The 13684-nt window shown below is 58.6% G+C and overlaps 3 protein-coding genes across 3 annotated transcripts; 1 reads left to right on the top strand and 2 right to left on the bottom strand.

Annotated features, from left to right (window-relative positions):
* Positions 1-2410: 2410 nt before the first annotated feature.
* On the bottom strand, positions 2411-5173 carry RPL28 (ribosomal protein L28). Its single transcript, XM_007468008.1, has 5 exons — positions 5147-5173; positions 4725-4813; positions 4506-4629; positions 2759-2877; positions 2411-2545 (listed from the first exon to the last, which is right to left on the bottom strand). The coding sequence occupies exons 2-5, from the start codon at positions 4803-4805 to the stop codon at positions 2456-2458; spliced, it is 414 nt and encodes a 137-aa protein (XP_007468070.1). The 5' UTR covers positions 4806-4813; positions 5147-5173; the 3' UTR covers positions 2411-2455.
* A 1487-nt stretch (positions 5174-6660) lies between these two features.
* TMEM238 (transmembrane protein 238) lies at positions 6661-7178 on the top strand. Its single transcript, XM_007472110.1, is given in 2 exon segments — positions 6661-7070; positions 7072-7178. Coding segments are annotated over 2 exon segments (516 nt in total). The 3' UTR covers position 7178.
* A 3423-nt stretch (positions 7179-10601) lies between these two features.
* TMEM190 (transmembrane protein 190) lies at positions 10602-11838 on the bottom strand. The gene is made up of 5 exons (XM_007468009.1): positions 11781-11838; positions 11655-11690; positions 11084-11209; positions 10917-11001; positions 10602-10827 (listed from the first exon to the last, which is right to left on the bottom strand). The coding sequence occupies exons 1-5, from the start codon at positions 11836-11838 to the stop codon at positions 10602-10604; spliced, it is 531 nt and encodes a 176-aa protein (XP_007468071.1).
* Between the last annotated feature and the right edge of the window lie 1846 nt (positions 11839-13684).

Consider the following 13684-nt stretch of genomic DNA (forward strand, 5'->3'; position numbering starts at 1 on the left):
ACCCATTAGATGGACTTCAGTGCTGCGGAGAAAAATGAAGCCGGGGTGGGGGTGGGTTTTGATTTTTAAGAGTCTCCCAAAAGAGGGGCTTCCCTGGCAGTCTGAAGACTTGGCACTTCCACTGCAGGGGGCGTGGGTTCGATCCCTGGTCAGGGAACTAAGAACCCGGATGCTGGCCAAAGGGTTAGAAAAGTGATCAGGAGAGACCTCACTGCCCGGCAACATGTGAGAGTAAGAGGCCCTGGCTCCCTGTGGGGAAGCACCTTCCAGAGGCACAGCTAGTGCAGATGCTCCCAGGCAGAACCGCGTGCTGTGGGTGGACAGCAAGGGGCTGGGCATCCGAGTGGAGATGGGCCCGACCAGCCAAGGCTAGGGGGCTGCCTTTCACTCGGAGTGGGATGGGAACCGTGGGAGGGTTTTGAGCAGATGTTAAGTTGCCTAAGTTCCACCTGGAACTAAGGATGCCACTCCACCTGGGTTGAGGACAGACCCCAGTGGGGTGAGGGTGGATGGTCCAGGGGAGGAAGCGATCAGGTTCACGGCCACTGAGGAAGGCTGGAGGGGTCAGCAGGGTGGGAAGGGGGTCAGGAACTGTCCAGGTGTGTGGAGCTCCTGGGCCTCAGCACAGAGCTGTGAAGTAGGGGCAGGGTTGTCGTCTTCGCACAGGGTCCTCAGGACGGCAGAGACCTGAATCCTTGGCCCATGGCATAGTGGCTGGCACATAATAGGTGCACAGGAAACACACCAGGAGCAATGATGTGGGTGACCTTTACCCATCTGAGCCTCGGTTTCTATATCTGTAAGGCGGGGATGACACCTGCTTCATGGCACATCTGGGGTAGAGAAAACAGCCACTCCTCAAGTGTACGTGTATGTACATATGTGTACACACGCACACCACAGGCCCATCTGAAGTTAGAGATGCCATCCAGCTTGTCGTAAGCTTAAAACGCTACACCAACAGCTAATTACCACACTTACCTGCATTCTTTAACCCAGGGGTCTCCAATCCCCGGGCCGTGGACCAATACTGGTCCGCAGCCTGTTAGAACTGGACTGCACAGCAGATGAGAGGCAGAAAGCAAAGCTTCATCTGCTGCTCCCCATGGCTCGCATTACTGCCTGAACCATATTCCCCTCCCCCAGTCCCTGGAAAAATGGACTACCACAAAACCAGTCCCTGGTGCCAAAAAGGTTTGGGACAGCTGCTTTAGCCCACTTAATTCTGACAAGAGGCAGAGGGCTCCAGTTACTTGCCCAAGGCCACACAGCTAGCCGCTAAGCTGGCAGAAGGACCCAGGCAGGTGCCCAAGTGGCAGCGCCTATGAGGACCACGTCACGGTTGTAATAAACACAAGGAAGCAACTAGGAGAACCGACGTTAGACCCAGTGGTCAGAAAAGACCTCTGAGACAGAGCTGTGCAGCCTGGGGGAGGCCTGGAGAGGAGGCTGCGCTGGAACAGTCAGGGGCAGCTGAGGGCAGTAGGGAGGGCGGTCACCTGCTGAGAGCAGGAAGCAGGTGAGGGACGGTGCTGCAGGGACGCTGAGCTCACCCCCAGTGTAGCAAGAGGCAGAAACACTTGGCCAGGTGGGCTCCTCGCCAAAAAACAGCTGTTTAAGGACATGCCTGCTGGCAGGAAGCCTGAGGCTGCCACCTTCCTCCCGGGTGGCAGGTGCAGCTTATGTCCCCCTCTCCCAGGTGTGGACAGAGTCCCACAGGCTTCTGGACTCAGGAGCTGCACTGGTGCCCATGAGTGCAGTTCTGGGCCCAGACCAAAGGCCAAGGCATACTGAGGGCCCTGTCCACCCCCAAGTCCTAGGATGCTCACTTCACACCTGCAGAGCCCCCTAGAGAGGCTGAGCTGCCCCAGGACGCACAGTGGGAGGGGAGGGCCAGCCTGCCTCAGGCTGGAAGAGGCTGGGGTCCCAAACAGCAAAGACCCAGACTGTAAATGCTTCCTCCTTCAAAGGCCACACTGCCAACACTGTGACACAGGCCACAGAACTATACAAAACAGAAGATGCGCTGACCCTTGGTCTAGATGCCCACCCCTCAGAAACCTTAGACTTAATGTTAAAAAATCAAAAATTTCCACTTAATGTCTCTCTTGAAGCTTTGTCATGCATTAGCAGAGTATGGGATCATGCTGATTCTAGACTTTACTTAACCTGCAGTTCCTTTTTTTGCGGTACTGGACAATCACCTCTGAGCGTCAAATGTAAAAATTCACACCAATACCAGCCCTCCATGATGGGCAGAAACGACGGGCCAAGGACACACACAAAAGCTGGGGCTCAGCTCCCCCATCTGGACCTGTCCCTCCAGACTCAAGACACTGGGACAACTGTGTGCTGCCGGCTGGTAGGGGAGCCCCTGGGGACATGGCCTGGAAGGCAAGGACGTTGCGGCAAGTCAGCTGACAGCTTTATTGCATTAGGGAAGGGGACAGATTGCTCAGGAGCTCTTGGTGGGGCGGGTCCGCTTCCTCTTCACCATCACAGGCTTCTGGCTGCGCAGGATGGCGCTGGCTCTGCGGATGGCAGCCTGAGAGGCGAGGCGGGCTCAGGTCACACACCCCACCAGCCGTGCCCCCCACCCCGACATGCCTCCCAGATGGGCGACGTTCCCTCTTCCCCAGAGCGCAGGTCCAGCTCCAGTCACCAGAGGGCCGTCCTTCACAGCACTGGCCAGGCTCCCTGGGTCCCCACTATGTAGTCGCCTCCACCACCTGGCATCAGCTCTCCAGCCCCCACTCACCATACGCAAATCCGGGCGGTACTTGTTCTTTCGGATCATGTGCCGGATGCTGCTGAGGGTGGCCCGGGCATTCTTGTTGATGGTGGTCCGCACGTAAGAAGTGGCCGGCTTTCGCTGGCCTGGTGGGGTGGGGAGAAGAGGGGCCCCAGGGGTCAGACGGTCTGGACCTTTGGTGCCCACCCCCGGGGTGAGGGCACAATCCCACCCAGAAAACCTGAGTGCCCGGACTGTGTGAGCCTGGGAGGCAGCCCCACCTCCAAACATCAACTTACAGGACAATGGCGAGGATGACCACAGGCCAGGCCCTGCACCTGTATTGGCGTCTCCTCCCCAGCCTGTCCCTGAGACACAACACTGCTCATCTCACTGGACAGAAGTGGAAGCAGAGGCAAAAGGACCAGGACTCGGTTGCCCAAGGTCCCATGCACAGTTGTGTGACTCCAAGGAGAGCCTGGGTGAGGTGGGCAACTGGCACCATGCTGACCAGGTGGCGAGCGCTCCCCAGAAAGCAACTCTGGCTCCTCTCCCTTCCGCACCCTCCTGGGCCCTAGCTACCCGCTCAGCAACAAGTGTCTAAAACGTCAAGCTGTGAGGCTGGGGTGATGTGGAGCCACAGGAGGACCAGGGTAAGAAGAGTCCTGGGGAAAACACCTGCCCCTCACCTGTGCACAGGTAGAGTTGGACTCCCCTGCCAAGGATAAAAAGGAAAACACCCCCTTTATTGTGCCAAAGAGCTGATGGGGTCCCGGCTAGGATCCTGTGCTCCTGGGTTTCCCCCCAGATGCCAAGGTCCCTGTACCATACTGGGGATTTGATGTTAGCCTTCTGACCCCAGAGGAGAGCCCACGTTACCTCCTCAGGTCAACCCGATTCCTGACAGCCGAGGAAAAGCCACCCAACAATCCAAGAAGGGAAAGCAAAGTTATTGGGACCCAGCGCACCAGAACAGGGTTCTTGGTATTGTGGGAACCTGAGAAGCCCCAAAGCACAAACGACTGGTTGCTCCCGGGTCTGTGCTTCTGGGAAGGGAAGTTAACCCCCTTCCTTCTGAGAACAGAAGGCAGATGTGGCTGCTGCTGTCACTGAACAGGACACAGGGCTCAGAACCCAAAGAGAAACCAGTCCTAATCAGGGATCCGGGAAAAAGCTCATTCCTATCTCTTAAAACCCACTGCCCACCTACAAACAAAAGTGTTGCGGGTGTGATACCATGACTCAACTGTTACCAAGACACACCCCTGCCTCTCCGTGACCTCCTCTAAGAGTCTAAAAGAGCCCGTCTGTGCCTGAGACACAGGGAAGTGGGATGCTGAGCGCCCCATTCTGAGTCCTCGAAGCCAGAATGGGAGCCAAACTACTGCTTCAGACCCAAGCTGTCACTTCCTATGCGGGACCTAGAAGGCGGCTCCCCATCTGTTTGCCTGAATTTTCCCACCGGTGGAGACAGACTTCCACCTGCTTCAAGCATTTATTCTGAAAACATCAGCAAACCGTGCAACCCTGTAATTTAACCCTGACAAACACGCAGCGGACTCCAGGTGCTTTTAATTTCTCCACTTTTTAGATGATAAGCTCACATAGCTGGTGTGCTAGCTTGGAGAGGAGCCAGCCCCCCAGGTAAACGTCCTGACCCCAGGAATCCTCCATTCAATAGCAGAATCACTCCAGCGGCCCGACAGTAAAAAACCACAGCCCCCTGCCCCGAATGGGGGTCTGTTGCCTGGGCCCAGCCAGGGCAAATGCTCACCGGATCTCCGCTTCATGACCACCACGACCCCTTTGCCGTCCGCCGCCGGCTCCACGCCCACAGTCTTGCGGTGAATGAGCCCGTTGTAGCGAAAGGAGTTGCGGGCCTTCAGGTTATTGGGTTCCTGGGAAGAAGGAAGCAACGCGGTCGTGAAGAGGGAGGGGGCACAGCAATCGTAAAGGTCCCTCCCTCCGACCCAGCCGTCGGGGCCCCGCTTACGGTGCTGTACGTCTGCTTATTCCTCTTGATCAAGAAGCTGGAGCAGTTTCGCACGACCATCCATTGCAGGTGCGCGGACATGGCGGCAGCTGCGGAGAAAGGAGCGCGGGAAAACGTCAGGGGCGCAGCAGGCCGACGCCGGACAAGAGAGGAAGGCTGCGTTTGGGGACCTGACGAACGGGAGCACCACGTGGGCCGAGGGCGCCTAGAAATTTGCCAGGCGGGGCTGGGCGGCCTAAGGTGGCGGCGCTAACCTGGGCGGCCGAGACTAACTGAGGGGGACGAGAGGTGAGAATCCACAGCGACCTAAGGCGGCGGGGCCGGGGTGAAGCCAAGAGCGCGAGGGGCGCAGTGAGAGAGGCAGGCAGGGGCACAGACACCCGGTGGCAGGCGCGAGACGGGGTCACACGGACGCAACTCACCTCCTCTCGTGGCGGCGGCCGGATACGGAAAGAAGCAGGCGGGGGGCGGGGCGACGCCTTTAATACCAACACGTATTTCCGCTTCCTCTCAGGATACGTGCGCGCCGTCGCCTGTCCCCGCCTCCTTCCGCCCGCCTCCGAGGCAGCTCGGCCACGTTCGGCTATTTCCTCCAGTCAGTCTCAAACCCTTCGGGGACTTTCGGAACTCTTCGGCTAGGGACCCGAGGGCGTGTTCACGACGCGGAGTGGTACAGTTCCGAGGGCCCTTCGTGTGTTTTCGGAATTCCACCGCTGGATTTCCGAGTGTGTCCCTTTCCAGAAGTCCCAAGTCCCCTTCCTCAACGGCTTCTCTCCAATATTGCCACTCAGAGCTTGGCACAGGATGGGTGCTCAATAAACATTTGTTTTATGAATGAACTTGTTAGTGCTTGAACTATTTAAACCACGCAGGGACTTCGGGTGCTTCCAGGTTCTTCGTAGGCCCTCGGCTATTCCCGACGAAGGCAGCAGGCTCGGTCGGACACTTTCGGAACTCTCCGGAAACACTCTTCCGAAGGGCGGCCAGCTTCCCTCTTATTGGCCCATGCCCGCTTCGAATCTCTTCGGAAACACTCGGTCTCCATTCGGCCACTTTCGGAAAACTTCGGCTAACCCCGGGAGCTCCCTCTCAGTTCGCCCTCTCCAGTGTCCTCTTAAGCTGCTGCACTATTTCGAGTCTAGGGAGAAGCCGGACGGACCCTTCTCGCAGACTGCCACCCATTTCCTCTAAGGGCGAGGTGTGTTTGGAGGAAAAGAGATTTGCCTGGGAAAGGTCTTGGTTTCTTTAGGGCCTGCATACCTGTTCGCCCAGCTTATTTCCTGTGCCTCGCGGACTCCGGCCCTGTTCTCCCCCTCCATTCCGCCCTATGTCACACCCGTTACACTTTAGGGAAGTTTATTTTCTGTTGTCAGGGTCCTCTTTAAGGGGCAGGAGCCTCGCCTGATATAACTCTGAGTCCTCAGCCTCACCAGCACAGGGCCTGGAGAGACTCCAAGTGAACAGAAGGAATGACGGTGCTTTATGTCACCTCCATTAGGGCACCTTGAGTTGTGATTATGTCCAGAAACTCCTTGAGGGCAGGGGCCTTGTCTGGCCCATCTCTGTGCCCTTGGACTTCGCCGTAATGAGTCCTGACAGTCCAGAGGCCCCAGGAGAAATCTGAGCAAACAGGAATGTTGGGGTTTGCCCTGCTGCCTCTATTAGAGCACCCCGGATTTTCACCATGCACTGCTTCAGGCTCCTTAGGATGCAGGGGCTCTGGGCCACACTAATCTGTGCGCCCAGCTGCCCCCAGCATCGGCTTCTGAGAGCCAGGGCGCCCTCGGGCCGGGCCCGTCCGCACCCAGCCCAGCTCAGGTGAACAGGCGGGTGCCGGGCACACCTGGCGCAGTCCCCTGACCCCGCCCCGGTCCGGGCCGCACCCGTAACGCGGAACGCTCTCCGTCGGAGACAGCCGCTGCGGTGGAGCAGGACCATGGCGGCGGCGCCGGCGGTGTGCGCCTCTCAAGGGCCCCCGCCGGGCGCACCGTCCCCGCCGGCGGGCGCGCCTGTGCCTGCGTCCGGCCTGGGCCGCTGCCGGTTGGCGCTGTTGCTGGCCGTGGCGATGGACGTGGCGGGCATGGCGGCGTTGCTGACCGGCGTGTTTGCGCAGTTGCAGGTGCGCGGCCGCGACTTCGGCGACCTGCTCATCTACTCGGGCGCGCTGCTCGTCTTCCTGAGCCTGCTCGGCTGGATCCTCTGGTACACCGGCAACATCGAGATCTCGCGCCAGGAGCTAGAGCGCGACTACGGCCTGCGGCCCTCGGCGCTCGCCCGCCTCGCGCGAAAGCTCTCCCGCCGCTGGTCGGCGCCGGCTTCCTCCTCCGCCGGCCGGCGCGCCGCCCCCCGCCGCCCGCACGCCCCAGCCGCCCGCCGCCGGCTCCCGCCGCGTGCGCCTGCAGCTCGCCGCGCTCGAGGCCGGGCCTGGGGCGGCGTGTGCGGGCAAAGAGTGAGCCCGAGGTGAGGGGCGGGGAGGCGGGGAGCGGGGCGGGGCAGAGGGGAGAGTTGGAGGGACCGAGGGACAGTGGGGAGATGGAGGGACAGCGGGAGAGATTGAAGGACAGTGGGAGAGATGAAGAGACAGACGGAGAGCTGGAGAGGTAGTGCGAGGGAGGGAGGGAGGGAAGGACAGAGGGGAGAGATGGAGAGACATCAGGAGAGATGGAAATGGAGAGGGAAAGGTGCGGAGACGGAGACAATGGGGAGAGAGAGACAGGTAGAGGTCAAGATTGGCAGGCAGAGAAGCAAAGACTAGAAGAGACCCAAAGGATGAAGACCTAGAGACAGTAGGCAAGGGTGCAGACGGGAGAGACAAATGAGACCCTGGCCCCAGACGTGCGTGAGGGCTGGAGAGTCACCTTTAGCTCCACCAACACTTGGAGATTATTCGTCCCTGTGCTCCAGTCCCCAGGTGCACCGAGTCCTATTTCCCATTTAATCCTCCAAGTGTAACAGAGTCTCTGAGGTCACTGCTATTACTATCCCCAACCCAGGGAGGACACTGGGGCCCCAAAAGCTGCCACCTCTTGCCAAAGCGGAGGTGCCTGTTGCACTCTCCAGAGTGCGCTCCTCTGCCAGAGACCTGCTGTGGCTCCCTGTTGCCCTCTGGTCAAATCCAAGGCACTCACTACGTGTGTGTTTGCCACATCTCAGCCTCACATCTCCTGCCTTCTCTGCAGTTAGAATGACCTCCCTCAGTCCACGATGGCCAGGCTGTCTCACACCAACTGGCCTCTGTCCATGCCTTCACCTACACTGGGGGTGCCCTTGTTGTCTGCACTCCACTCAGAAAACTTACCAGGTGTCTTTTCAGATCCAACTGAACTTCAGTGCCTTTCTCTGGGTCTTCACATTGTCTGAGTTACCCTTGTTATTGCTTGTATCACTGTGTGTTGTATGTGTGTGCGCTGATACTATCTCTCCCACCCAAAAGGGAGCCCCTGGAGGGTAAGGCCTGGGTCTCTGGTGTCTTTGTTCTTAGCATGCCCCAGCAAAGAGTGAACTCAGGAAGTCAGAGGTTGATGATCCAGTGGGTGGGTGGATGGATGGATGGATGGACTGGATTGATGAATGAGTGGATGGATAGATTGATTGATGGATGGATGGGTAGATGGAGTTGTGGGTGGATAGGTGGATGGGTGGGTGGATAGAGGGATAAATGGATGAATTGCTTGATGGATAAGTAGGTGGTGGATGTGGTTGGATTGATGGATGGTTAGATGAGGGTTAGATGGATGGATAAATTGGTTGATGGATGGGTGGGTGGATAGATGGATATGGTGGGACTGATGCTGGTAGATGGGTGAATGCGGGGTTGTATGGATGTTTGGGCAGATAGGTACGTAGATAGCTGAGAGGATAGATGGGTTGGTGGGTGGGTGGATGGATAAGTGAAACAATGGATGGATGAGTGACTGAATCAGTTTCTCAAATGGGGGTTACATAAAAGAATTAAATTCTAATGTCCTAAGACATTCTTTATAGGTGATGAATTAACTTTCCTTCTATGCATCCAGAAGGACAGTTATATACCCTTTTTTTGTGAGAATTTTGAAAATAGTCCAATCATATGCTATGTTCTGTGGTTCAGATGAGGAAACAGTTTATGCATAGATGAGCTAACACAAAATTTGGCATACAATGCAGAAATAACCACCTGTGGTTAAAATTACCCCTGGAAACACTTTACCTTGCCCAGAAGTCTAACACAGCTGGGTAGACCTCTGCTGCTAGAACCACTTGCCAGAAACTGGCCAAGCTGACTGGCCTGTAGGCCCCTCTTAGAAGGAAAACGGGCCTGTCCAAACACAGGACTCCATGATGGCAGGGTGAGGTGATTCCAGCACATGAGGGACAGAGAACTGGAATTTTAACAGAGGGTCCTGTAGGTCCTGGCTCTGGTCACTTCTCTCTCCCTCTGGGACCAAAATTAGTTGAGAAGATGTGCAGAGCCAAACCTATCCTGTCATTTCTCCCCCCATTTCATCATCTCTGTCTCTGCCTGTCTTTCTCTTTGTCCCCGTGTATGTCTTTTTTTATCTTTGTGCCTCTATCCTTCCCTCGACATATTTGTCTCTCCCTCTCTCTTTTTTGTGTGTAAGTCTCTCCGTCTCTGCCTTTCCTTGCCTCTCATTCCCCACCTTGTACCACTGAGTTCCGGTGAGTTAAAGTGCCGCAAGTCAGGGCACGGAGTAATGAAGGAGCCAATGAGCAAGTGCGTCAGGCAATTGTGAGGGACTGAAGCGGGAGGAAGGGGCTCCTTCGCCTGGGTTGTAGTCCTAGGATGCAGGGATACACGCAGGGGTCCTGAGCAGCCACTAACCCCATCCTCCCTCCTACAGCCGAACGCATGGCCACACCTGTCAGGACACGATGGAGATGTGCAGCTGCCCCACCATCATCTGGCTGCCAGGATGCCTACCTGTCCTCCATCTATCCTCCCCTGGATAAAGGGCTCTGCCTCATTGTACTTCATGTCTGTCTGGAGAGGCACTGGGGCAGGGGTGAGGGAGGGGCTGCCCAAGCCCTTGGGGACCTAGGAGCCTAGCTTCACGCTGTCGCCTCATGGAGGGGGACAGGAGTGGGGGGCAAGGATCTCAAGCCCAGACCCACCCCCTGAGTCCAGGCCTCCCTCAGCCCAGGTTCCTCTGTTAGTTTGAGGTCCCCAGAGATGCAGACAGAGGGATGAAGACTTGCAAGATATTTGTTGGGGACATACTTATGGAGGGTAGGTTGGAGTAGCTCTGTTATCTGAGAAAGGAGGGGTGGAGGAAAGAGGACTGAGCACGATGAATCTTCAACTGTAATGAAGTTCCAGGAAAATTTCCGGGCCACCACTAGGGCGTCTGAGAGCTATAGTCGTCTGGGCGTTCGTGGGAAGCAAGGCAAATGCCTGCTGGTCCAAGGGCGGCAGGATCCCAAGGGCAGGCAGCAGAGGCTGTCAGGCAGCGGCAGAAGGACAGCTGAGGGGCACGGTGGTCCATGTCTCCCCCAGCCCTGCTGCAGTCCCAGCCCAGGCCACCCACAACTCACCCCAAGCCCCTCAGTCCAGACCCCCCATAATCACAGCCCAGGACCTACACTCAACTCAGGACCCCCATCAGCTCAGGCCTCCCCCCATCAGCCCAAGTCCCCCTCAGCTCGGATCCTCCCCACTTACCCCTGGACCCCAGATGCCCGTCAGCTCACACACCCCATGATCACAGCCCAGGCACCCCCCCAAAACACACATACACACACACACACTCTCGCTCGCTCTGTCTCTCTCTCTCTCTCTTGGCCTCCAGGTCTTATCCGCCCCCTGCTTCATGCTTCTCAGAAAAGAGACCATGCATCTCTGTGCTATATCTGTATTGAGGGATCCCTCCAGGGGTGCCCCTAATCTTCCTCCTCCCCTGCTTCCGTTTCTTCGCCCCCTTCCGTGCGCTCCTCATCAGTGCCCCCTGAGACATCCAGAGCCCCCTCCATGGGCATGCTGCCAATGGACGCCATCTTCCTTTCGCTCGGTGTCCGGTCCTTGGATAACAGAGAGACGGTCCGGGACAGGTTGCACTTGCCCTTCAGGAACCACGGCAGCCGCAGCATATCCCGTCGCTTGGCCCACCTGGCAGGGAGGGGACACCCTCAGCTGTGCCGTCCACCTGGCCCCGCCCCCCAGCGCAGGGGAGCCCCCCGAGCCCCGACCCCACTCACCAGAACAGGCAGATGCTGGAGATGAGGAAGAGGAGGCCTCCGCACATCCAGCCAAGTGCCCACATGTGCCTCCTCTGCATGTTTTCTGCACAAAGCAGGGAGCTGTGAGGCCAAGGGGTCCCTGCCACCAGCCCCCACCCCAGGGGCCCCAGCTCCCCGGCACACACCATCTGGCCGCTGGTGGTAGCAGACCCCGTCGCGGTAGCAGCATCGTAGACGCAGACAGAGATTCGGGTTCTCAACTGCCGCCTGGCCCCCACAGCTCTCCCGGTCCCAGACATCTCCCTCACAGCCTGGGGACCAACGCAAGGAGCAGCTTCCTCACAGAGCCTGACCCCATACCAGGCTCTGGGGCTGCCGGCCTAGTGCTTACTTCGTGCTGGACCCTGGACTCCAGGCCTCCAGCACCTCCCCCCTCAGACCCAGGGGTCCGGGCCCCCAGCTCCTCCTTCCTCAGACCCAGGGATCCGGATCCCCAGGCCCTCCTCCCTCAGATCCAGGGGTCCAGCCCCCAGACCCCTCCTTCCTCAGACCCAGGGGTCCGGGTCCCCAGCCCCTCCTCCCTCAGACCCCGGGGTCCAGGCCCCCAGCCCCTCCTCCCTCAGACCCCGGGGTCCAGGCCCCCAGGCCCTCCCCTCAGACCAGGGGTCAAGACCCCAGCCCCTCCTCCCTTTAGACCCAAGAGTCTAGTCTGGGCTCCTTATCCCCAGGGGACCCAGGGTTTCCTCCACTGCTCACTCCATGGATAGAAGAATCCCTGGACTCCATTCCCATCTGTGAAAGAAAAGAGCGGTGTTGGGAGGCTGTATGGAGGGTGAGGAGGGCCTCTGCTCAGCTCTCTGACCCTCTCATCAGCCCCCTCACCTACTGAGCCCTGCATTAGCAGGAAGAGGCCCAAAGCGGGGATCCCAGACCCCACCATGTTGCCTCCCCAGACTCCTAGGGCCTCTGTGGGGAGAGACCTTGAAGGCTATCACCCCAGCAACCGGCTCGGCCCCGCCCGCATGCCCAGCAGGCCCCCAAAATTCTAAGTTCTATTTCTAGGGAGCCCACTTAGCAATTGGGAAGAAAGAAGGGGGGGGTCACACTGGCCTGGTCACACCTGGTTGCTAGGGAGTTGCTTCCTTAGCAACCAGGTGGAAGGGGCCTTGTGGGTGGAATGGGGCCCTGGCATTAGAAGAGACTCCTTAGCAACCTGGGTAGAAAGCAGGTGGGAGTCTAAGACGGCTCCTCCTAGCCAACCAGGGGACCCGAGGAGTGGGCACCCTGAGACCTTCTTGCCAGGGAATCCCTCTGCTTAGTAAACATTCCTGAAAGGCAGCTCCAGGTGACCCAAAGGCTCCTGAGACCTGGTTGCCAGGGAGTCTTCACCCTAGCAACCAGGGGCAGGGGGCCTGAGGCCCAGAAGACCTCACTGAGCCCCATTGTTAGGGCGGCCCCCTAGCAACCAGGAGACCTAAGAGGGTGATGAGAAAATGGGGGTCAGGCCATAGGCCAGAGCCCTTGCTCCGGAGTCCCCTGGTCCCAAAGGCATCCAGGCCTCCTGATGGGGAGGGCCAGGATCCGAGAGGTCTGAGGCCCCAGGTGGTGGAGAGGGGACTCATGGGAAGGGAGCCGCTTCTAGCTCCGTCTGTTTCCCCCTCTGCAAACAGGGAAATGGGTCCGACTGGGATCCCCAGGCTTCTGGTTTGGCCCACCCCAGTGGTGGGGGAGGAGGTCAACTTGGGGGCTGGGGTGGGAACATGATCCCTCACTCTCCCCTGAACCTCCAATCAGCTTTCCAGCCAGTGAGGAGGGGACTCAGCTCTCCTGGGACCGTGTGTCTTTGTGTCCAGATCCTGAGTCTGAGGGAAGAGGGGCTGGGGGTCTGGACACTTGGATCAGAGGGAAGAGAGCATTTGGGGTCAGGACTCCCAGGTCTGAGGGAAGAGGGGCTGGGCGTCTGGACCTCTGGGTCTGAGGGAGGAGGGGGCAGGGGACTAGGTCTGAGGGCAGCTGTCTGGGAGTCCAGACCCCATTTCTCAAGAGCCCTTTGAGGCTGCCTCCCGTCCTACCCATCTCCCGTAAACATCCTGGTGGGTGCTGTGTGGGCCCAGGGTTGCCTTCGTCAGAGATGACACAGGTCCGAGGGGCTCGGCAGGGGGCCGGGGGTGGGGGTCAGAGGGGTTGTGGGGCTGAGGCCGGGCAGCTGCTGACCGTTTCCTGTGTCAACATCATCTGGACCCACTTCCCAATTCCCGGGATTCCTCAGGGATCAAGGAGGGGGTGGGGGGGGGCGGGGCCGCCGGGCCCTGGACCGCGGCTTGGGGCTGGGGGGGCCGCCGTCACGGCCCTCACCACTAATGACAGGTTTGGGCCGCCTCTGCGGCCCGCCTGCCCCGTCACCCCCCAGGGGCCAGACAGGACCCCCCAGGGACAGACAGACGGACACACACAGACTCGGACCTGCTGACCTCACACCAGCCAGCTCCACCTCACCCAGGGGCCAGCACATGAGCAAGGACCCCCTGGGGTCCCCCGTCATCTCCCAGTGGCATCTCCCCCCACAGCTATCACCCCTCAGAGTCTCAGCTCCGTGTCACCCCCAGTCTTTGTCTCCGAGCGCCTGAGTTTGTCTCTGCGTCTGTATATGTCCCAATTTTTTTTTTTTTTGCGTCTCTGTCTCTTTCTCTTTCTGTCACAGATGTCACAGTCTTCTCCTGTCATTGTTTGCGAGTCTCCGTCTCTGCCTCTCCATCTCTTTACTCGTGTCTCTGTCTTTGTCTCTC

Source organism: Lipotes vexillifer, unplaced genomic scaffold (genome assembly GCF_000442215.2).
Source record: "Lipotes vexillifer unplaced genomic scaffold, Lipotes_vexillifer_v1.1 scaffold1223, whole genome shotgun sequence".
In the NCBI taxonomy this organism is placed as follows: Eukaryota; Metazoa; Chordata; class Mammalia; order Artiodactyla; family Lipotidae; genus Lipotes; species Lipotes vexillifer.